General features: G+C 37.4%; 1 protein-coding gene across 4 annotated transcripts in view; it reads left to right on the top strand.

Moving 5' to 3' along the window:
* The window catches only part of LOC125232824 (hypoxia-inducible factor 1-alpha-like), a 125,244-nt gene that overhangs the window by 23,121 nt on the left and 76,755 nt on the right, over positions 1-25,368 (top strand). For 2 of the 4 annotated variants that reach the window (XM_048138615.1, XM_048138612.1), the window contains exons 2-4: positions 17,455-17,642; positions 19,523-19,695; positions 23,857-24,033. In XM_048138615.1, the coding sequence (XP_047994572.1) occupies positions 17,455-17,642; positions 19,523-19,695; positions 23,857-24,033 (538 nt within the window). Of the gene's footprint in view, positions 1-13,860; positions 13,878-13,959; positions 13,978-15,746; positions 15,872-17,454; positions 17,643-19,522; positions 19,696-23,856; positions 24,034-25,368 lie in introns of those variants that run through there. The other 2 variants (XM_048138614.1, XM_048138613.1) reach the window with 2 other exon arrangements.

Here is a 25,368-nt window from a genome sequence, read left to right as displayed (position 1 = left end):
AGTTGACTGGATGGGAGCCTGTTGCGAAGTCAAGGCGAGAAGCTGTTCAGATGTGGTTACCCGCTCCCTTTTGCCGCTATCCATCTTTACATATATGTTGCCGTCTAGGGTCCAGACCTTGCGCATCCCAAAGTGTTTACGGGCCGCAGTAAATAATGACTGCCTGTCCCGGGTCAAAAACTCAGACAACACCACTGAAGAGCCTTTTAAAGAAGTTTTCTTGGCCCATACTGAGTTTTTAACCCTGTTATCGGAGAATCTGACTAGCACAGGTCTAACTCGCTCAGATTTGCTACCCAACCTATGACAGACTGTGATGGAGCTGCGGGTCACTTCAGGCAGAGATAAATTGTCCTGGCAAACTGCTACCATGGTGTCAATAATATTTTCATTGTCCTCCTCTGGGACACCGGTAAACAGCAAGTACTTCCTGCGATGTCGCATCTCTATGGAGTCCACAGTATTGCTGACCGCCTCAATTTGCTGCCGCAGGAGCTTTATTGTGCCATTGACATAATCTTTTAATTTAATGAGATCTTCACTGACGTTTTTAATTGTGGTGTGTGGCTGAAAAGATGAAGACAACAGCGCTTTCTCCAGTTCTGCAAATCTCTGTGCACATGTGGATTCCAGTGACTTTTGGGTCTCTTTGATTGCCTCAAGTGATGCCATTGTGAGAAAATTATTTCTTAATTTCTTCAGATGAGGTTGTTGAACTATGGGTCAAAGGTCAACCGGCAGGTGTGATTCAGCGATTTTAGTTTAAGTGCATGTGATCTGGCACACTACACAGTATGTATCTAGTTCTATAAAATAGAGTATAAATACCTTTAAATAATGTTGTTTTTTCTATTTTTACTAATTAAATATAATTCAGCTCTACAAGTGTATGTTGTTTTCACACCTACCCAGCGAAAAAAAAACTGAATTCATTATAGCTATAAAATGACTGCTGGATAAGCCACTGCTTTAGGCGGAATTTAAAGCTGCTCAAGCTTGGAGCATCAATAACGTTTTTTGGCAACTTATTGTAGACGGTGGGACCCATGACATGAGTGAGTTTAGATGACTTGGTCAACTTCCGGCTTACACCCATAATCTTATCAGCGTTTCGCGTTCCGTAAGAGTTTAACATTCCGAATATTTTAAATGACGCCAGATTAGCTCTCATGTATATAGCCACGTGCAGGATGACTTTTTTTTTTTATATAAAAAGCGGTTTCGCGTGGGTATCGTGGGGCACCCGAGCAATTATCCTCACTGCGCGCTTTTGGAGGCGGAACGCCCGCTCCCAGTCCGCACAGCGACCCCAGAGCTCGGCCCCATACTGAAGCAGTGAGTGTACGGAGGCGAAGTAGCAGGTGCGCGTTGCCTCTGCAGACACCGTCTTCGCAACCCGTCCCAGTGCAAAGCACGCGCTCCCCAATTTGCCACACAGCTTATCCACGTGTTGATTCCAAGCCAGGCCTGTGTCGATCTCGAACCCTAGAAAGTTTGTACTAGTGGCCTGTTCAAGTACTTCATTACCTACCCTACCCTAGCCCGTTCACATCAAACCACTCAGCCAGCTGTGCAGTTGCTAGGTTCAGTTTGTGCTCGATGCTTTCGACTGTCGGTGCTGTGACAATTGCGGCGACGTCGTCAGTATACATCAGCACCTCGGCCGTGTCTATGGACTCAGGCAGATCATTCAAGAGGAGAGAAAACAGCAAGTTGGAGACCGACGAGCCCTGCGCTACGCCCATCGAAGCTCCAAGAGGGTCCGACTTCACTCTGCCTCCATCACCTACGACTATCTGACTTCTATCGCGCAGCATACTGTCGAACAGTGATAGAGGCGCGCCAGTTATCCCATAATAGCGCAACTTCTCGGTAATCACGTCACTGAGCTACTTCTCATTATGAAAAACGAGCTATGAACCCAGACACTTTATTCTGATGTTAACTCCGTATGATCCACCTGCGGTAGATAGCACACTAGAGTGATAAACCTTATCGCGTCGGTGCCTCCCTATCGCACTTACAAATAGTGCGAAAAGGACGGCCTGACGTGATAGGCTTTATTACCTAATTTTGTGTATTTTTAATTGTATATCCTGAAACAAGTAAACCTAAATAACTTAAAGAACATTAAGTATCACGCAGTCAAGCCAAGCATCACGTACCGCTGGAGAAGAATGCGTCCTATTTATCATAATGAGATATTAATTGAGACGCTAACGCGTTGTTAATATCCGTTACGCCAGTTTAGCTACTGTCTTTATCTGTGTGTTCTAAATGCGGCCATTTTGACAATTTGTAACGTTTTCAAGTAAAAAGTAAAACATTGTCACTAAACTTATATTAATAGCCAACATGGTGTCCCACTACTGGGCAAAGGCCGCCCCCATGGATCTCCATCCGTCACGGTCTTGAGCAATATCCGGCCAAACGCTAAGATATGCGTCTACGTAATCCCGCCATCGCCGCCTGGGTCTGCCAGATCCTCGCCCGTCTTGCGGCACCCAGACCGTGGCAATTTTTGCCCACCTCTGTGGGTGCATGCGACAGACATGGCCGGCCTAGTCCCATTTCAGCTTGACTAAACTTAAGGACGTAATTTACTCGTATCGTTATTATACAAATAACTTGTTAGGGCATGCTTATGCTAAAACGCCAAAGCTGTAGAACAACACATTTTTAGCTTCGGGTAGTCGACGAGTCAAACACTTTGAACTTTGACTCGTACTGGCATATTGGAGCGAGCGAGATGTGTAAAGAGAAACTTGTTACGCAGAAGTTAGGAGTCGTCATAATGATAATTAGCAATTTAGCATTGTAAAAAAAGAAGTAGGTACAAGAGGTCATAGTGCAATAAATACAACTTAGTAAGATGTACGTGATTAAAATATTGTTGTTATCCCGTCTACACTACACTAGACGAAAGTTGAAAAGTAATAATCTCTAAGGTTAGCTTTATTTGCTAACAAATTGACATAATATTTTAAATAATCAAATATTAGGTACTCAATACTGCTAGCTGATACCTAAATTTTGTCATAGGAAAGGTAATGTTAAATTGTTGTATTGGAAAATTGTATATTTAGGTAGGTATTCTTATGCAAGTTGACCATTCTTTGACTTCTTATGAAATGTGTGAAAAGGAGGTGATAATATTGATAATTAAACACCATCACCACCGAATACAGATTTCTTGAGAATGGCCTGAATTGGCTAAAATTGGAGAACATGTTCAAAGGAAAATTTTCATCAACGTCATCACCATCTGCATCATTCAGCCCTTTCGCCCACTGCTGAGCATAGGCCTCTCTTTTAGTACGCTACTTGTCCCGGCCCTGAGCTAGTCATAAAGTTGTGACCCGCAATTTTCCGAAACATTTTAGCGATGCGGTAATCTACGTCAACACACTAATATTAGCTTATGAGATGGCAAAAGAAGACAGAGACCAATTTTATTGCACTGCTTCTTAGAAGTTACTGCTTAAAAAGAAGGGTGCACGTGCACGAGTGGGCGCTTTAAATGAGTGATTTTGTAACACAATATAACTACAATAAGTCAGCCTAGCATATGTGTCGTTGAACGTGTAAGATTTATCTGTCGCATGTAATGGCAGTTGATGTTAACACGAGCTACGTTTACTACAACGTAGTCACGTTTTTGATTGGAGTATTAATTGGTCATATTGATGGACAAGGAAAATCTTAGATGTTTTACTTACTGAATTATTTTCAACTTAAAGGTGTGATTATGTTGGCAACTTAAAGGTGTGATTTGAGACAAGCAAGAGTATTTTGCCAGTGGTCGAAGAAGTATGTTATTGCGTTGTAGATCTCATAATTATAAGTTTGAGGTCAGGGACCAAACGACCTCTTTTACAAAAAGTCGTCGACATCTCTTCTAAATACCTAAAACAGGTATGGATGTGTTCCTCGTTCTGTCCAGATTACGAATTGACCTGTTTTAGTTTAAGGAGGGGGGGACGGGTTGAGAAAAAGGGGGAGAAAGATGGCGGCCGACCATCATAGATATTTATTCACATCTCGACTCCTATGGCACCAATCTGTTCGTGCGAGGTGTCATTTGAAAGCTTATTAAACCTACTTTAATTGTATTTAAATAACTATACTCATAAAAGTAACCGATTACGAAATATTTTAAAATATGTGTTTTTTTATCGCGCATGAATTGCACAAGTACTAGTAAAAAATGCGTCTAACTCAATAAACAATAACTTTACCGCAATTGATGTTAATATAAAATTTTTGCGTCTATTCATGTTCTTTCTAAAAATATAAGTTTAATTGGTATATGATAATATATAACCATGTAATTACGAATTTGGTTTAGCAGGAGTCACTCTGCCCGGTCGCAGAAATGGGCGCTGATCGTAGTAAAGCATTCAATATTTTTGAGGTCCTATTTTACGGATCCATATGCGAGAGGTATCGTTTCAAAGCTAATTAAATCTACTATATTTTTTTATAAATAACTATAGTCATAAAGGTAGCTGTTTAGAAAATATTTGAAAATATGTGTTTTATAGACCATGAGTCGCACAAGTAGCTACTGGTAAAAAATGCTTCTTAATCCATAAACAACAACTTTTCCGGAATTAATGTTAGTATATAATTTACGCGGAATTTCATGCGCTTTCTAATAACATAAGTTTTATTGGTGTATGATATTATATAACTAAGTAATTACAAATTTGGTTAAGTAGGGGCCACAGCGCCCGGCCACGTATGGATGCTGACCGTCGCCAAATTTTCTATATTTTTCAGATCCTATTTTATTGAACAGGAATCTTTTGAAAGTATATTATGCGTACTATCATTAGTTCTCAATAATTTTAGTTGTAACTGTAGTAGCTAACAAAATATTTGAAAATATGCATTGGAACCGATGTGAGTAAAACATGCTTCTAGCTCAATGAATTATATTTTTTCCGCAATTGATATACTAACAAAATAAACGCCAAAATGACCTTAAACCTTTTCAAATAATAAGTTTTGTCAGTATTGCATAAACAATTAATGTTAATTTATCCATCATACTCACTGCGCACCGTCATATACATGGATGACCATTTTCGTTGCCGTTTTCATAATTTTTAAGATTGTATCTTGGTGCATGACCAATAAACAATAACTTTACCGCAAATAATGATATTATAAGATTTACAGGACATTTCATGTGCTTTCTAAAAATATAAGTTTTATTGATGTATGATATTATACAACCAAGTAATTACGAATTTGGTTTAGCAGGTGTCACTGCATCCCCGTGACGTAAATAGGTGCTAACCGTCGCCTAATTTTATGTATTTCTCAGATCCTATTTTAGCGATCCTTTTGTGAGAGGTATCATTTGAAAGAATATTATGCGTACTATCGTTACTTTTTAATTATTTTAGTCGTAATTGTAGAAGTTCACAAAATATTTGACAATAAGTGTATTTTTACTGTATATGAATATATAGCATTCGCACTGATACGAGTGAAACATGCTTCTATCTATTCTTCTTCACAAAATGTATGGCCTTTACAAAAAAAGAGTTTTGTTAGTTTTGCTTAAACAATTATGTTAATTTGTCCACCATACCCACTGCGCACGGTCAATAGTCATATAAACGGATGTCCAAAGCCGTTGCCTTAATTTTTTCATCATTTTACAGAGTTTATTTTACTGATCAATTAAGTATTTATTTATTTTAAATATAGATCAGTGAAATAAAGTCTGAAAAATCATGAAAAAAGGTAACGACGGTGGACATCCATTTATATGATGGTGCCCAGTAGGTGAGGTGAACAAATTAAAATTAATTGTTTAGGTATGCAATACAAACCAAACTTATTTTTTGTGTAAGTCATACATTTTCCGTTTATTTTGTTATTATATCAATTGCGGAAAACAATAATTTTTTGAGCTAGAAGCGTGTCTTAATAATGCCAATGCTATTCTTGCACAGTAAAATACACATATTACTAATCAAATATTTTGTAAACTTCTACAGTTTCGACTTGAAGTATTAGAAATAAAGGTAGTACGCATAATATGCTTTCAAATGATACCTCTCACAAATTTATCAGTAAAATAGGATCTGAGTAATGTAGAAAATTTGGCGACGGTCAGTCAGCACCCAATACCGTGACAGGCCGCAGTGACCCCTGCTAAACCAAATTCGTAATTACTTGGTCATATATTATCATACATCAATAAAACTTATATTTTTAGAAAGCGCATGAAATTTCACGTAAATTTTATAATAACAGTAATTCCGGTAAAGTTATGGTTTATTAAGTTAGAAGCATTTTTTATCTGTATATGTGCAACTCATGCTCGAAAAAAAAAACTCATGTTTTCAAATATTTTGTAAACAGCTACCTTTATAACGATAGTTATTCAAAAATAATTATAGTAGGTTTAATTTGCTTTCCAATGATACCTCTTATATATGGATCCGTAAAATAGGAACTTAAAAATATTGAATACTTTACTACGGTTAGCGCTCATTTATGCGACCGGCGGAGTGACCACTACGAAACAAAATTCGTAATTTCATGGTTATATTATCACTTACCAATAAAACTTATATTCTTAGAAAGCTCATGAATAGTCGCGTAAATTTTATAATAACATCAATTGCGGTAACGTTATTATTGTGACTTAGAAGCATTTTTTACCAGTACTTGTGCGATTCATGCTCGATAAAAAACACATATTTTCAAATATTTTGTAAACAGCTACCTTTATGACTATAGTTATGTGTAAACAATTATAGTAGGTTTAATTATCTTTCAAACGATACCTCTCACATATGGATCCGTAAAATAAGACCTCAAAAATATTGAATACTTTACTACGGTCAGCGCCCGTTTAGGCGACCTGGAGGATAACCCCTGCCAAACAAAATTCTTAATTACATGGTTATATATTATCATATACCAATTAAACTTATATTTTTAGATAGAACATGAATAGACGCAAAAATTTTATAATAACATCAATTGCGGTAAAGTTATTGTTTATTGAGTTAGACGCATTTTTTACTAGTACCTGTGCAATTCATGCGCGATAAAAAAACACATATTTTCAAATATTTCCTAAACGGTTACTTTTATGAGCATAGTTGTTTGAAAACAATTAAAGTAGGTTTAATAAGCTTTCAAATGACACCTCGCACGAACAGATTGATGCCATAGGACTCGAGATGTGAATAAATATCTATGATGGTCGGTCGCCATCTTTCCCCCCCTTTTTCTCGACCCGTCCCCCCCTCCTTAAACTAAAACAGGTCAATTCGTAATCTGGAGAGAACGAGGAACACATCCATACCTGTTTTAGGTATTTAGAAGAGATGTCGACGAAAATCGTGAAGGAGACGACTTGTGGCCAAATTGGCTCTAGACTATTTAATATTTTGCGCATAGCAAACGACACATTTAGGAATAATTAAAAACGGCATGATATTCAAGATCTTCAGGCTGTGAAGGACAGTCTGCAATTGCTCTAGATTTTCTACAAAAAATGTCATAAGACATGCAACGACCTAAGTAAACAAGGTAACTCAAGGCAATGAAATAGGTCAAATAGGCTCCTGTATTCATTATGTAAGTATGTATATGTTTGTCTAGAAGACGGTGTTTTGTGTGACACTGACAGCCAGTATTGTGCTTGCAAGTGCAACGAAGTTGATTACTTATATTATCTATTATGTCTGTGTTTATGTAAATAAATTATCTTATCTTGCCAGCCACCGGCCATGCAGCCAGATAATACATTTGGATATTGTATTTATGACGTTCGTTTGATTCATTCTTGAATTTCTCGATTTCTTGTTGATATGATATGTTTTTATTACATTGGGTATAGTCTCTGTCAGTCTCTGTGTTGTATCTCCATTTTCCTTAGCGATGTCTTTATTACATCGTCCTGCGTTCATTCTTATACTGCTTTACCGAATTGTAATGTATCTTCAGAGGTCAACAATCATTTAAGCGACGTTTTGTCAATTTCGTGACTTTTAAATATTCAATCGAGAACCTCGATTCACGTCACAGAAAATTGACGAACGATTTTGTTCTCATCGATGCTTCAGTTTTTGTATTCTCATTGCTTATTCATTCTAAATCTCACATGTACCAGTGTAACTTAGCCCAACAGATCAAGAGCCTATATTTAATCAAATACCGCTTTTATAGCCCAAGAAGTTGGCAGTTAAAAATGGTTTCTCTCAGGCTTCCTCTTATATACTCATCTCTCACGGGACAACACCATGTTGCCACTTTTTCATTTCTAAAAATTCTTGTCTGACTTTATACTGGTTTCCTTGAGCGATTGTCTTCATACATAAGTGAGGGAAATAACACCCCAGACGAACGGAACATATAAATTTGCCGACGTCACGTGATCTCAATTGGCTCGGATGCCGGGGCACGCTATTATTTTTGCAATCATCGCCAATTGCTTGCCACTTACACGCTACGGGTAGTTGCTGGTTTGATAGCAAAATGACGCTGTTATTATTCCGACATTGGCCTAATATCCAGTGTTTTGTTTATCCTTAAACTCTGAAATGTGACAATGTGAGTATGTGAGCTGACCTTTACCTCAAATTTTATATCCGCCCGAGAAATCAGTCTTATTAGTCAAATCTTTAATCTCTCGAGCTCATTGGTTGTTCTTAACAGGGACCCATACCGGATTTTCAGGGAAACCAGATTACATTAGATACTGAAATACTTTTTAGCAGTTTGCATCACACAAGTTCTGCGCGCATAATTTTTCTTTCTACCGCTCCTCCAGAGCTTCCGTATAAAATGCAAAATATTCAAATAATGGGCATTTTCAGAATTTGGGTCCCCAATTAACAAAAGTCGTTAGCAAAAATTAACTCGCTGTCAGTTTTGTGACGGCAGTTAAGCATAAAATCTGCCTAAAAAGTTACTTTTTTTAGATTCTGAATGTAGATTATCGCTTAAAGTTGATGTAATTAACACAAGAACAATATTTTTATTGAAATTTCATGCTTAAATATCGTCACAAAACTGATAGCGAGTTAATTTTTGTTAACGACTTTCGCTAATTGGGGTCCAAATTCTGAAAATTCCCTAATAACAAGCCAAGCCAGCGATTCGTACAAACAGCTAAAAATAGTCTTCATTTTTTAATTTGTATTTTTTTTTCAAGTTTATATGCCCAAGAATTGAGACCTATACCATAAAGAACGATAATGCAATTGATTAGAAGTAGGTATCAGAACTTGATGACCGTGACTGGCCATGACACGCTGATGAAGGAAACATACATAAATGGGAAATAAATTGCTGATGCTACTTTTTGTATAATATATATGTGTCTCCTTTTATGCCTAATACCTACGGATAGGTAGCCGATGCAGATGCTGATTATATCTATGTAGGTACTAAATAGTAAATATGTTTATTAGTATAATCTCCTCCGATTTCGTAACAATTTATTTATCAATACAAAACTATTTATTGTTAGATTACAGGAATATTAAGTAAGGTGAACACTAGAAATTAATAAATACCTACTATATACCCTCAGAAAGCTAAATTGTTACAATCACATTGCATTTAGTATCATTGAATCTAATAAAATAAATCAAACCCTTTTAATAGGAATAGTGTACTTATTCAGTAAGTGGTTTTGACGACTGAACGTGCGATTTCCATGTTAATTCCTGTTTTTATCTGTATCACTACGATTGCGCTAAATATTTGGGTATGTCTTGGGTTGTGCTATGTTGTCATGCTCAATTTGCGTGCCCTAAAACTGTCTCATAACTAACTAGTAATGTATTCCAGTCGCTTAACGAGCTATACCTTCACAACCAGAGACATAATGTGAGTTGTCTAACCAACAAAAGTCCTGACAGCTCTTTAAATATCCTCACGTTTCCAGGACAGTCATTACCTTCTCCAAATATCAGTATACCTCCAATATCTAACTGTAGACCTACAGAACGTTCTATCTATAGAACACAGCCCTCTGCTTAGCTCCAGGTTAGCTATGTTCGGTGTTATTTGAGCTTTTAAAAGATCCTGGATTCCAATCTCCCGCACAATTTTGACAGGACCAACAATTCTTGCATTTTCAGAGGAATCCGGCTGTTACTCTAGCTGGACATCCCGCGTTATCAGATGGGGCTACACCAGTGTGCGTAGCCGAATGGCACAAACGCTCACGAAACGCTCACGAAACGAGACTCTCGTAGATATCTATCTCTATCGCTCTTGCGTATTGGCGCGACAGAGTCAGACTATCTTTCGCGGCGTTTCGTTTTAGTTACGCTTCACAGAAATGCCATTCGGCTACTGGGCCAGGCATACAGAGCACTGGCTATATGTTTGACGTGACTGTATCGTATATAACAATATGCAATGTGGCACATAGCTTGCGTTACGTCACGAACACGCATGCCGATGACTGTTAGCACACTATTAAAGAGTACTATCGTACAGTATGGCCACTCCCGCTCCCCGCTGAAAGTGCCGCCCACCCCCTCTCGGTTACCTCACAGTTACCGCCTGTCAAAAACGCGAACAGCCGACCGGTCATATTTCACTCATACAAGCATAGTACGCGTTCACCTATACGAGCTTAGACTGTGCTAAGAACGCGCATTTGATCGCCAGTGTCCGAGGTGTGCTGTTACGCCGTGGCTTGCGTGGGCGACGGTCACGCGATGGTCGCGCGACGGCGATACGACGCATACGAAATCAAACCTTATCGATATGGAAGTATGAGACGCGACGGCGACGGTCGCGCGACGGTCGCCCACGCAAGACACGGCGTTAGTGAGGACCGTCTAGCCATACGACTCGCCAGCGTTCGATAAGCATGTGAAATAGCAATAAAGATAAGCGTAGTTGCATTTCCCTTTGCAACCGGGCCAGCCGGCATTGATTGCGTTCGTCGACTTGACTGTATCATAAATTAACATGAAGAAGAGGATTCATAAACCAGTCATCAATCCAGAAGATAAATTTGAATTATTTGGTTCGAAGCGTCAACAGAATCATCTCATTCTATGTATTACATATTTAGAAAATCATATTGTTATAACCTGGTTTAACAAAATTATTGAGATCATCATCATGCTCATGGAAGCCTGGGGTCCGCTTTGACAACTAATCCCAAGATTTGGCGTAGGCACTAGTTTTTGCGAAAGCGACTGCCATCTGACCTTCCAACCCGAAGGGTAACTAGGCCTTACTGGAATTAGTCCGGTTTCCTCACGATGTTTTCCTTCACCGTAAAGCGAGACATTAAAAAATATATATTAATAAGTATTTGGTTATTTTGGCTTTATAGTCTTAATACTATGCACAAGATAGATAGATAGAATACTCTTTATTGGCACACCTCAGCAAAAGATACAGTGGATACAGTGGAAAAACAAATGATTATAAATAGAGGCAGACAACAGGCGGGCGGCAAGTTTAGTTATGTCGGTTCGGTATAGGGTTTCTGCTCGAGAGTCTCGAACTCGAGACTTCTCGAGAATTTCGGCTTCATTCGAGACGAGAAATAAATGACAGGTACTCGAGACGTCTCGAGTCCGGAATGTAAAGTACGACCTGAAGTGAAATGCAACTTTTTACCTTCTGCCCGGTCTCATCGCGAGGCGGTGGGGACGGTGTCGAACGGCGGCCATAAATTATAACGAGATAAAGCGATCTAACCTCTCATTCCAACGTAAGCTGGCAGCGACTTTGGCTAGTTTTGATAGCCTCGTGTTATTTAAAAGCAATTACGAAAAAGTCAGCGCGTTTATGTATCTTGGGTCATTGATAACCTGCGAAGAGTGCTATGGCTAACTTCGACAAGATTTGGAAGAACAGAGGAATCCGACGTCAAAACAAAGTGCGATTATTTCGATCTCTTGTCTTCTCGATAATCTCGATATTTATGTATGGTGCCGAAACTTGGACCCTGAAAAGTTTTGATGTGGCTAAGATTGACGCTATTGAGATGTGGTGCTGGCGAAGACTGCTACGAGTATAACTTGAAAAGCTAGAAGAACTAACAAACATCTCTATTTTGCAAGAACTGAATATCACCACACGGCTCTCCAAAATATGCCAAGAGCGACCCTCAGATTTTTCGGACACATTATGAGAGCACCAATGCATAATATGGCGAATTAATGGTAAACATTCTTGGGGTGGGGCTCGTAAGAGATGGTCTGACTGTGTGAAGAAATCGTGTGGCGACAGCGTATACTGTGCAGTCCACATGGCTTATGACCGCGTTCAATGGAGACACGCTACTTATGGTCGCGATCCTCGGCAATGAGGAAACGAGGAAGAAGAAGAAGAAGTTATTTTAAACATTTAATTTCAATGACATTATGATTTAATACATGACATTTTAATTTACTTAACCCGTGCACAGGCGGGGAAGTTAAAGGATTAGGTATTATTTTCAAGACTATAATTGTAGTTTTCTTGTTAAAATTTGATTTATGTTTATTTCAAAGAAGATTTTTAGTGCAATAAAAACTACTAATCATATTGTTGTTTATTCTTTTATCAAAATTTTACCATTTATAAAAAAAGACTCGAGACTCGAGAAGACTCGAGACTTTGGGCTCGAGATTTCTCGAAACTCGAGACTTCTAATAGGTCGAGAAATCAGAAACCCTAGTTCGGTATCAACAATTCTTTGTAGATAATGCTTAAGTTCTACATAATCATAACAATAATGTACCTAATAATAAACTGTGCTATAAGTATTATCTTGATACTAGATTATCATAATATACAAGTAACCTATAATATTTACTGTATGACAAACACGTATCTATCAATTTTGGTTTTCCTCATTTTTTGCACTTTACAAAAAATATATATCGGAGATGTTGTATCCGGTTATTTTGCTAAGTATCCAAATTCAGAAATTTTATTGTTTTATAAGTAGTTGAACTGGTTTTGTCAGTTTCTTAAAACTGGAAATTATGTTGCCGTATGCGTAGTTAAAATAAAAAAAATTGCGCAAAGTGTGAAAATATTATCGTATGATTAACACAAAAAAAAACAACTTCTTTTCTTATTTGTGCGCAGTTATGAAAACATTGATTTTACTCTTAGTTGACCGACTGCTTAAAAAAACACTATGCTCCTTATTCATAAACGATCAATAAATATATCAAGCCGGTAAAGTTCGTTTGTCCCTTTCCGACGTATTGGTGTGATAGAAAGGGACAAGCGAACTTTATCGGCTTGATAACTTTAGTGAACGTTTATGAATGAGGAGGAAATGTATAATACCTAAGAAACCTGTCTTATGTGTCTATACACTTTATAGTTACAGCAGTTTGAAAGGAACGATGTATTTCATTAACCATACTATTTTCTCGTATAGGTGAGGTGTTTTTTAAGTGATAAAAAATATACAACGACAGTAAAAGTTCATTGACAGCTATACATTTTTATATTATTAAAGTCTCATGTCACAAAAAAATGTCGATATATTTTCCCTGTACCCTTTAATTAATATAAATGCAGAAGGGCGATTTTTTAATTTCGCATACGGGATTTTGTCACTAAAATACCGCTTGAAAACGGTGACTTGCCTATTATTTTCAGTGACAATTTTCTGAATTCGAACGCGTGAGACTCAAAAATCGGCCCGCAGGTAAACAATTATGCATGGCAACACTGGAAGCTGGAAGCATCGGAACTAATTGCAGTTATCGATCCCCTCCCCATTCGGATTACTCACGGCGATCGATTTTTCCTCAATGCGTTTCGTTCGCGCTTCGCCCGTCCTTATCGCTACCCGAAACTCGTTTTCTTTTTAGACACGACCTGTGTTTATTAGTATGCGTTCTACTTTTGACATGTTGGTCTGCAAAAGTTCTATTATTGTAGTGCTCTAATTACTAGATAAGAACTAGCTGACAGATATTTGCGAACTGAAGGACTGGGAATTTTTGTGACTTTTTTGTAAAATTATATTTATTTTACGCGATTTCTACTTTTGCATTAACATTTGTTTACTTTGTCGCTTACAAGGTCTTTTAAACATAAAAATATTGTTATAAAGTCTTTAAACATTGTGTTGACGTCAATCTATCGTAACAACCAATCAGAGCCTTTCTTTGGGAATTAATTGTATCACCTAATCTTAACTATATCGTAATTTAATGTTAGTCATATTTAACCACCTACTTTTGTTTGGCAAACAAAATGTAGGAAGTAACATATTTTCGAAGACAGTTTACGAGTTCCTTAAAAAATGTGTTTTATCGTTTTAGAATAATTTGGATTTGATGTGTTTTTAATTAATATTTTTAGTTTTATAATTTATTCTTCCTCTTGTAAGCCTTTAGGCAACCGTTACCAGTGACTTTCGTTTTTCGCGTGTATGTACAAAGTTAGATAGTTATTTATTTTGTTAATCATACCGACACAATACATTATGGCTAGACCAAATCTATTTATTCATTGTGATGTTACCAACCATAAGATCAAGAAACGTACACACACACTAATGATGAACACCCTTCGTATCGTTCGCCTCGGCCGGAAAAGACGTCAATTCAAAACAGTGTTAATGATATTAAAAATTAAAACTTCATTAATTGGTATTCTTTGTCATTGCTCATCGCGCTTCGTCAAATTTCTATTTACTCAAGTTTCAAAACATTCGTTTGTTTATTCACTTATGGATTTCTACCACCGACAATTCCTAGCACTACTTCAATTCTAATGACTTGCTTTTTCTAATGACTAATTTAAAATTCAATTAACTTATTGCGTAAACTTGTTTAAGCTCCGGTCAGCGAAATACAAGACCTTACGAGGCGCGACCTGATATCAAATCAACCTGTATTACTGCTAATTAGTTGATACGAGTTGTCGGCATAGGTATATCCTCTATTTTATCACAGAACGGCCACATCATTTACTTTAACAGATTTAAGTACAAACGGCGTATGTAATGCCAAATAATATCCGGGAGATTGATATTGGAAAACATGTAAAAACTCAACACGTATACCCAGAGATAAGGACCTAGCAAGGTCGATTTTTCGCCCCCGAAAACCCCTTGAATATAGTAAATTCCATCGAGATCCCTGATTATACAAAAAAATCTCGTAAAATTTTGGTCGTTTAGTTGAACGTTTTTTCCTTTGCTTTGCTTTAAATTAAAGTAATCTGTCATCGTCATACGTAAATACTTCGATCACACCGTCCTTCCTTGTCTTGACATCAAATTAATTTGATATGACGGTCACGTCAGGATCGTCGTGCGTCAATACATTTAATGCGATGGCCCATTTGAATTGTGTTTCATCAGTATTTTTGTTATCATTGTTGCGGTAGACCACAAAACTTTTACAGCCTTCTTGACTTCTCGTCTTTACTTTGGTATCAAGTATATTTGTCTTACGCTTAGGACTTTACGCGGTTTTACTACTTAGCTTTTCTATCTGTAGACAAATACTACTTAGTATACTTGAAATAAACTCCACTTGATTTATTATCAGGGACGTTTGAAATCTGTCAACATTTATTGTGTCAATACAAAAATGGGCGCCAGATTCGTTGTCCAAACCTGATAGTTGACTAAAGGAATTTATTTTCTAAATGATCCGATCCTTAGTACTGTTTGGAACTAGCGATAAATAGCTGTGTGCACTTAATGACATATTAATGGTATATAGTTTGTAATTACTAATTCCATCATTCTTATTACTGATTCGGAGTAGAAGTGTCCCGTGTCAATTTAATTACGAAGATATTGGACAAATGTTAAAATTGTTGTGAAAATGTGTATTCCTGGAACCCCTGCGTTTGTGGAGAAAGAAACTAAACTTCAGGCTATATCGAAAAGGTTGGTTGTGAACACTGAAATTCCACTTGTTACGTTTAGTTTAAGTTTAGTAAAAGTTTAGGTTACAATAGTCACTTATTTAGTTACTAATCCAAGTTCGAATTAGGTAAATCTCTGTAACACATTGATTATGAGCCAACCCGCATTTGTTCCTTTGAGAACCCGCGCGTCGGCTAGTCACAAGACGCTATAGAAAATGGCGTTGAAGGAATGGAGGATGCGCAGTTGCGTCAACTTTGTGTCGTGATATAGGCAGCAACCATAGAATAGAGTTGACTACGCTCGAGAGATGCTCAAGGGGTCGACGTCTGAGCTAGATTAGATCAAATTATGATGCAGGCAATAGTGCTATAGCGTAAATATATGATGATGATGATGATGTCCTCCTAAACGTATCCGTCGACGTCGCACGATCTTGCCCTCCACACGAAGCTTGCCGTCTATAGAGCAATTATTTTACCTGTGCTGCTCTATGCTTCGGAGACCTGGTGTCTATACAAAGGTGACATAAAACGTTTAGACGTTTCACCTACGATGTCTGTCTTCGAGTAAATAGATACCTTTATATCAACCTGTCATTAGTAGTGAGTAGTGACTCATATCATACCTACTGTAGATACTTTGCTAACCATACAGGCATGACTGCTGAAAGGAAACATTCCTCTTTCTGGGTTAGTGCCAAGACTGCCAAGTAAATTAAGTATGATTTCTTAAATGTCTGGTCAATTCAATTTGGTTTGGTAAGAGTAAGCTTAAAGAGAAACGAACTCGGCTAAGGACATTATGTGTATTTTTAGAGAAAATTTAACATTCATAACAAAGAAGTTAATGGTTGTTGACCTCGATTTTGAAGTCTTGTGACAATCTGTATATATGTATATCTCGCATAATTTAGTCAACTTTTTGTAACGTTTATAATGCTTAACTTCTTTGCTTCTTAACATTAATTTAAACAGATAACTCATGGCTGCTTGTTAACTCAGGCACAACATGAATTATGTCAGAGTTATTCTAAAATTATGGCAATTACAGCTTTTAATTATGACTGCGTAGTTAATCATTTAGAATGATAATGATGACTTTAATATCAAAACTGGTAAATAATTCTTGTGCGTGAATCTGGTTCCCATGTTAATGTTCAAAAGTATGTTATAGTATGATTATCATGAGTCACAATCATCTCAATGTTTTATTATCGTGTTTATTCTATTTGCTTTACGTATACCTTCCATAATTTATAGGTTCTCTAGTTTTCATATAACACTTCTGAGAAAAGTTGCGTAAAGTCAAAAGACACAAATGATTGACTTCGTAATACTTATATTATCATGTAGATACTTAAAACTATCCCTCTTGGTAATATTTTATAAACAGAAAAATCCCTTTATATATCACCACAGTGATTATTTGACACTGTCAGTGTCACTGAAATTCTATGCCTATTTCTGGGTTGAACAGCCAACGGCGAAATGTCACTGTCGGGCGGCAATTGTCATTGTGATGAAACAGGCCACTGTAAATTCTCCAAAGTGTGAAAAATTTCTCGACACAAGAAATTAACCAATCGCCATCTTTTTTTCCAGGAACAATGAGAAACGCAAGGAGAAATCCCGCGTCGCGGCCAGATGTCGCCGCACGAAGGAGATGCAGATCTTCTCGGAGCTGATGGAACAGTTGCCCGCCAAGAAAGAGGAAGTGGAACAGCTGGACAAAGCTTCCGTGATGCGTCTCGCTATATCCTACCTCAGGGCCCGCGATGTGGTTACACTGCGTAAGTCCTATTCATTAATAAGTTTGAATAGGTTTGGCGTTGCAAGTAGGAGTGGGGAACTTCTTAGAGCTAATGGAACAGTTGCCCGCCAAGAACGAGGAGATGGAACAGCGTTGGACATTGGACAAGGCGTCCATGATGCGACCCTTTTGCCATGGAAAAGCACAAACATGTATATAGGTGCCATCTGATTTATTAGAAGTGTCCATGAGTTTTGACGTTTTTCAAAAATGGTATGTTATTCTATAGCGCAAACGATTCAAAAAATGTATATAATTTTTCTAGTAAGTAACCGTTTGGGGGCGCATTCTCCATACAACTACAGGTTAATTTTTCACTCGAACGAATCATCTGCCATATTTAAAATATACATGATGATCTAACGAATCAAAATTGTTGTCTCATAATTAACGAGCAAAATATTGGTATCATTGATACCAATGATAAATACAATATATGCCTAAGATATGTAATTTATTCCATAAATGCATACGTTTGAAAATAAGGTTTCCATTATTGCGCATAAGGAAATTCAACGCCATTTTGTTTTGTCACATTCGTCACACGATGAATAAATCATTAAAAACGAATTTACATTCCGAGTTTTTATCAAAGTATCACCAACGAGTAAATAAATTGTGAATATTGTAAAGAGTTTCTGTTCATCTGTTCTAAAACACAAATACGAGATTTTCTTGCAAAGTAACTCTCTTTTTTTACACGGCCGGCGAGGCCGCGGGAAAAAGCTAGCAGTCTAATAATTGGACTAATTAACCTTTGTACGCCTATCGTGTGTGGAACCTCATTTAATGTTGCAAATTGGTGTGCTGAATAAGCAACATTGTATTTAACTTCATGGACCCGCAATGTAACTGTCCTTCAAAAGCGCGATGCAGGCGAAGGTAAATAATCTCACAGAAAGAATCCATGTTGCAATTCCTTTGCCTTCGAACGGAGCCTTTTTGAATGTTAGGTTAGTGTAGGTACAGGATTTGCACGGGACCGCAAATTTCCGTCTAATTTGTAACGCTAGCACGCGCTTCATCGCGCGACAAACCACAATGACGTCAGTGTCTGGACTCACTCTACCAACCGAAACGCCACATGTGAACGTATAGCTTCATAGGCATTTACTACGTTTTGGATTTAAGTACTCGGTGTCTGAACTCACAGGATCAAACTATAATGTCACATGTGAACTGGTGGCATAGGTCATTATGACGTTTTGGTTACATGGGGCTTGGTGCTTGGGTGACATATGATAGAGCTGAAGTCAGGAGAGATATCCCTGTAACGCGTATCCTACCGTTCGCCCTAGCTTTATATCCTAACTCCTAACATGTGTCAAAGAACTTGCAATTGAATACTGAGTAACTCAAGAGTAATGTACGACGCTGCGTTACATTGTCATTTAATTGAACTTATTTCTTGGAATGTCTATTATTAACATTATACCCTTCTATACACCGTTATGATACGTAATGGTGTTCCATGAATTGCAATTATTCAATTGCTTATAGACATGACAACTAGACTCGCGGTATTATACCAATTAAAATGATACCTTGCGTTTTACCCCGCTCTTCTAGGAAACGCATTTTTTCCGCGTGTTACTGAATGCAAAGGTTGGGATACTACTTGTTTTAAATGCAAATACATTACGGATTTATCCTACAGAAAATTGGTCTAGGCTCACAGTAAGTTGACGGCTTACATTGTGGGTATTCGGACGATTACAGTGCATGTTTTTTTTTAGACTAACTTCTGTAACACGGTTACCTCACGCTGTAAATTGATTTCTGATTATCCTTATTGCAAAAACAAAAGACCCTCCAATCCAATGAATTACTAAATTAACCTTCTGATAAATTTCCTTTCAGTCCCCAACGCCACAAAGGACCAGCCGAAGACAGAAAACCCCAAAGGCGTGGAAGAGCTGTCATCAGAGCTGTCCTACATGAAGGCTTTGGACGGGTTCGTCCTGGTGCTTTCCCAGCAAGGAGACATCGTTTACTGTAGTGAAAATATTGCTGATCATCTTGGAGTCTCACAGGTAAGATCTTAGATAACGTATTGTAGTATCTTAAGTAACTGCTGGCAGTAAATTTTATTACAATAAATCCGTGGTCAGTTATGTTTTGCTGCCGTTCGACAAGCGACAAGCGGAGATGAGAAAAAAAAAGATCAACAACTTCATTAGTTTAGAGTGTTTAGACCTCAGACTCAGACTCTCTTTGTGTGCGCCACTTATCCCGGTCCTGAGCAGGGCTCATACAAAAGTGCGCTCGATTTTACACGTCATGTCATCGACCCAACGAGCCAACGGACGCCAGACGCTTCTTTCCGTCAACATTTTGTTTGGCCATAATTCCCGCTTCCTTCGTGGAATTGGCCACTTAAGCTTGGTAATGACGTCACACGTCTCACAATTTGGTGCAGCGTCGAATCTCAACATTTATCACTTGGTCTTGAAGTTGAATTCCGAGCATGGCGCGCTCCATGGCTCATGGCATTGCATGAGAAAACAGAATTGATTATGAGACAGCGGAGCGGAGAAGAGACATCGATTACAATTTTCCATTGGTATCAGTAAAGGTTAAATCTGCAAAACTAATAGCTGAGCTGATGAATTTTTCCACATAGTTACCTCTTAGATCACATAACAGTTGTCAGATTACATAACCAACATATAACCACACTAATATCTTAACCAACACCAATAGGTCCATTGTCGAATCGCATACAATTCAATCAAAGTCGCTTAGTGACAAATGGTTCTATCCACTCTCAATAGCGCACGTTTACTGATAACGCTATCAATATAAGTACCAACAATGTTTTCAAAAATCGCTCTTAATCCTAATATTATATGGTAATGATATTATCTCTCAAGGTTATTGGCATTTGATGCATGTAATAAGTAAGCAGCCGTTATACGAATATTTAGCGTTAGACAGGCATATTTTTTTTTGTACTGAGGGAATTTTTTAATCAAATGAGTGAAATTGTCGTCAAATACCTATTTCTTCTTTTTATAGACAAGAAATAAAAAACAATTAAATAGATAAAATTATAATTATATTTGCTCCTTTATTAAAGGTCTAATTTTCATCTTTGACGGCACATTTCTAAATGTTGAACACTATCGGTCGCAGTTCAGTCCATCCAGCGCCTTAACCTTAACCAACGGCGTCAGTAAAAGAATCACCATAAAACATAAATAACAATACATGTGACCGTCAAATCAAAATAAATAAATATCCAAACAGCACAAAAATACTTCGATCAAACCACGTGGACACGCACGCAGCGCCGGCGCAAAGTGGGTCGGCCTCGTGACGTCACTGCGCATGGGCCGGCTAACGAATGGAATAATTCATAGTAATGGAGGGCTTAGGGCCTACGTACTTTATAGTACAAGCGTTCGTCTTTTGTCTGTATCGCTGGAATATGCAGTGATAGAGAAGACTAATGAAATGTCGACTGTCGTTGTACGAGGTAGGACTTTTCATCAGTAGGACGGAATGGGACTTTAGTGTCTACGTACATAATAGTACACGCGTTCGTCTTGCATCTTTATCGCTGGAGTATTCAATGACAGAGAGGCAGATAACGAAATAAAATATCGATTCGGGCTTTTGTCGGTCTCATATGACATATTACGTACCTTTTGTAATGGAAAGCGGTTCATCTAGGTTATCGCTAGGAGGGGTTTTAAAGGCTTGTGGCCTACCGCGAACCTTTCTGTGTATAGTGATGGGGAAGCATAGGAAATGTGATTGTTGCGATGTTTGATGTAGGACTTTTTACTAGGACATAATAGGTCTACCTACCAGTGGCGGCTGATGAAAATTTCTGCTAGGCAACACCAAAGCAAAAAAAAACCTACTTTAACATTAGGTACTTTACTAGTAATCAATTTTAGGCAAGCCAGTGGGAATCAGCTTGTATGGACCAGCCGCTGCTGCTACCTACAGTCAACCAATTGGAACCCTAGGCCACTGTAGAACTATGTCATAGTGACGTATTCAATCAGATTGTAAGAAATTTCTTACTGCTTGTCAATTTGACACGGCTGTAGAGTGGCCTAGGGTTCCAATTGGTTGACTGTACAGTGGACATCCGTCTTGGCCTTCCTTGATAAGAATGTAACGAAGTTATTGTCTAGGGGTATAAGACCTATTTTCTTTCTTTGTATTACATAAATAACAGTTATTAGGTAAATAGAAGCAATGTGAAAGTAGCCTTAAAATGTTTTAGAATATTTCGAGACATAAGTTTCATGTTGGAAATCGTCCAATGAAAAATTCATATGTAGTAAGGTTAAAAGGAACATATTATTTATAGCGAACAAAAATAAAGTAGTAAATTTAGGTAGTTATACATTTTGGACGAATACACATGTTCCTTTAAAAAGAAACTCTTGAAACGAGACATTTATAATAAACACGCATTCTCCATTAATATTAATCAACGAAAGAACGAAGACAACAAAAAAACAATATACATGTACGAGTATACTATATGTGTACTTCATTTTAGTTACGTATCGCAGAACAGTGAGGATTTAATTTAGGTTTAGATATTTTATTAAATATTTATTTATTATTTTATTTTTTATTTTATTTAATCAAAAAAGTAACACAGCATTACAGTTTACACTAAAGGCACTGTGAAACTACAAAATACAAAACAAGACATAAACCAAGATATAATACAAAACAAGATATAAAATATAAAACCTAATAAACAGGATAATAAAATTAAAACAATTTTCCTACTATAAGCACACACTCACTGACATTGCTGACTATTTAGTGTTTATGTTAGCAATATTAAAGTCCTAAAATATTTTTCGTTGAAATAGAAGTTCCCGGTTTGGATTGTTATATTACGCATTAAATCTTTTTTTTATTATATCTAATTATGTAATGATATAGCTCGAACCCTGCTACGCATGATCAATAAGTGGGACGTATAAAGCGACAACTATTTAGGTATAACATAAGTATCTGTACTTTTATTATTGGAAGTTAATTTGTATGAAATTCATTAAGTAGGTAAGTAGGAGAGAAGCGCCTTATACATAGTTTAGTTGTGCAACAATACACATGATTAGAGAAAGCGGTATCGTATCGTAGGCATGTCATTGGAACATTCGAGAAAATTCACAAAAAATCGCTAGAAAAAGCTTGCTTCGGCAATATTCGTATAGCAGTCTAGTGAAACATCCCACTATTTATTTCGATTACTATAACGACCAATTATGGGCTCGACAAAGTGGAAGTTTTTGCTAGGAAACGACACTATATTTTTTTTAAATATTACTATGGTGAAGAGACGAAGGATGTCATACAAGGTGCGTTTTCACTTGATCAGATCCTATATCGGATGTATGACCAATTTCCTACACATGTATATTAAAGGCGCCATCATTCACATCTGCCTTGAAAACGCACTAAAGAACTAAAAGGAAATTATGAGAATGAATTAGGGATATATCTACATATTTAGTAGACAACAAAGTGTTTTACTCCCATTTATTTATACCCATGAACTATTGATATAGAGTTCTAAAAATAAGTAGTAAAATGTTTTAAAAGTATACACTGCCTTACACATTTTTAGGGTTCCGTAGTCAACTAGGAACCCTTATAGTTTCGCCATGTCTGTCTGTCCGTCCGTCCGTCCGTCCGTCCGTCCGTCCGTCCGTCCGTCCGTCCGCGGATAATCTCAGTAACCGTAAGCACTAGAAAGCTGAAATTTGGTACCAATATGTACATCAATCACGCCAACAAAGTGCAAAAATAAAAAATGGAAAAAAATGATTTGTTAGGGTACCCCCCATACAAGTAAAGTGGGGGTTGATTTTTTTTTTCATTCCAACCCCAACGTGTGATATATTGTTGGATAGGTATTTAAAAATGAATAAGGGTTTACTAAGATCGTTTTTTGATGATATTAATATTTTCGGAAATAATCGCTCCTAAAGGAAAAAAAAGTGCGTCCCCCCCCTCTAACTTTTGAACCATATGTTTAAAAAATATGAAAAAAATCACAAAAGTAGAACTTTACTAAGACTTTCTAGGAAAATTGTTTTGAACTTGATAGGTTCAGTAGTTTTTGAGAAAAATACGAAAAACTACGGAACCCTACACTGAGCGTGGCCCGACACGCTCTTGGCCGGTTTTTAAATTATATTTTTATATTACAGATGGAAATCATGGGCCAAAGCGTATTCGAGTTCAGTCACCCCTGCGACCATGATGAGATCCGCGAAGCTCTGCGGTCAAACGGTCAGCAAGACGGTCGGCGCGATCTTCTGCTCCGTCTGAAGTGTACTCTGACCAGCAAGGGGCGGAATGTGCATCTCAAGTCCGCTTCTTTCAAGGTTCGTTTTCTTAAATAACCTAAAAATGAAAATATAGTTAAGATAGTTATAATAGAGAGTTTGGTGACCCCCGTGACCTTGACGAGATCCGCGAAGCTCTGCGGTCAAACGGTCAGCAAGACGGTCGGCGCGATCTGCTGCTGCGTCTGAAGTGTATTCTGACCAGCAAGGGGCGGAATGTGCATCTCAAGTCTGCTTGTTTTAAGGTTCGTCCTCTTAAGTAACCAAAAATAAAAAGCTTGTTTAGAGAGTTTAATGACTCCTTTGACCGTATTGACCATGGTGACATTTGTGAAGTTCTTCGGTCAAAGGGTCAGCAAGACGGTCGGTACGATCTGCGTCTGATATGTACCTAGGTAGGTATCTACGCTGCCCAGCAAGGGATTCTTTCAAGATTAGTTTACTTATACATATAAATAAAAATAACACGCTCTCTTTCTTATTGTAGGTGAAAGAAAGAGAAAGCGTTACTTTTTATCTGCCATATAGCTTTAACTGCAGATTGTGAAACCATTAAACTTACAAAAAAGTGCCTGTGGCTTAAAAGTCACCGAAAGTATATATAATATGTGTTTTTATAGTTATCTAATTCTTTATACCACGATCAAATAGAATGAAGCCCTTAGAAGCATACATTGTTTCTAATTAATCACGGCGAAGGCACAATAAGTCGTTACTTTAACATCATGCCCTTTGTTATGTGTCCTAAATTGATAACTCGTTAGTAATTTAAATATTTCCGTGTTGTGTTCGAGAACAATCCGTGAAAGTTGCGTGATTGTTTTTGCTAATTGTACCAAAATAATGGATATCAAAACTTGTTTTGAAACATTGTGTAAAGTAGGTTACGGGTAATTAATAAATTGGATGCAATAATCGTGAACAGCTGTTCTAAATGCGTTTAAACTTACACAAAAGATTTGTTGATAATAGTTCCTTATTAATGCGCAACTAATTCGCATTCGTTACTTTACAAAAAACTAAAAAATGTAGAACTACTGACTGTATGTCATAGTCGCTGCGCTTGTTTTATTTTTATAAGGCCAACATTTTATTATACATATATTTTCAAAAATAATGAAGAATTGTAGGCACTCACTGGCATACAAAGACATATATTATAACTCCGTATAGACAGATAAAGTCTAAGAAAAAAACGTCTCGGAATCATCGAGAGAACTACACGGTCCCCTAGATGTCGCCACACCTATTGTTGGTTCTCGGCAGATGGCGCTAATAATATATTTGACAATTTGAACACATATCAAGTTTAGAATAGGTATAGGCCAAACTTCTTAGGTTCAGAAGTTTTAATCCTGTGTCGAGAGATGGCAG

Source organism: Leguminivora glycinivorella, chromosome 13 (assembly GCF_023078275.1).
Source record: "Leguminivora glycinivorella isolate SPB_JAAS2020 chromosome 13, LegGlyc_1.1, whole genome shotgun sequence".
NCBI classification, from domain to species: Eukaryota; Metazoa; Arthropoda; class Insecta; order Lepidoptera; family Tortricidae; genus Leguminivora; species Leguminivora glycinivorella.
Note: the sequence above shows the minus strand (reverse complement) of the source record. Positions and strands in the feature narration are given on the sequence as shown.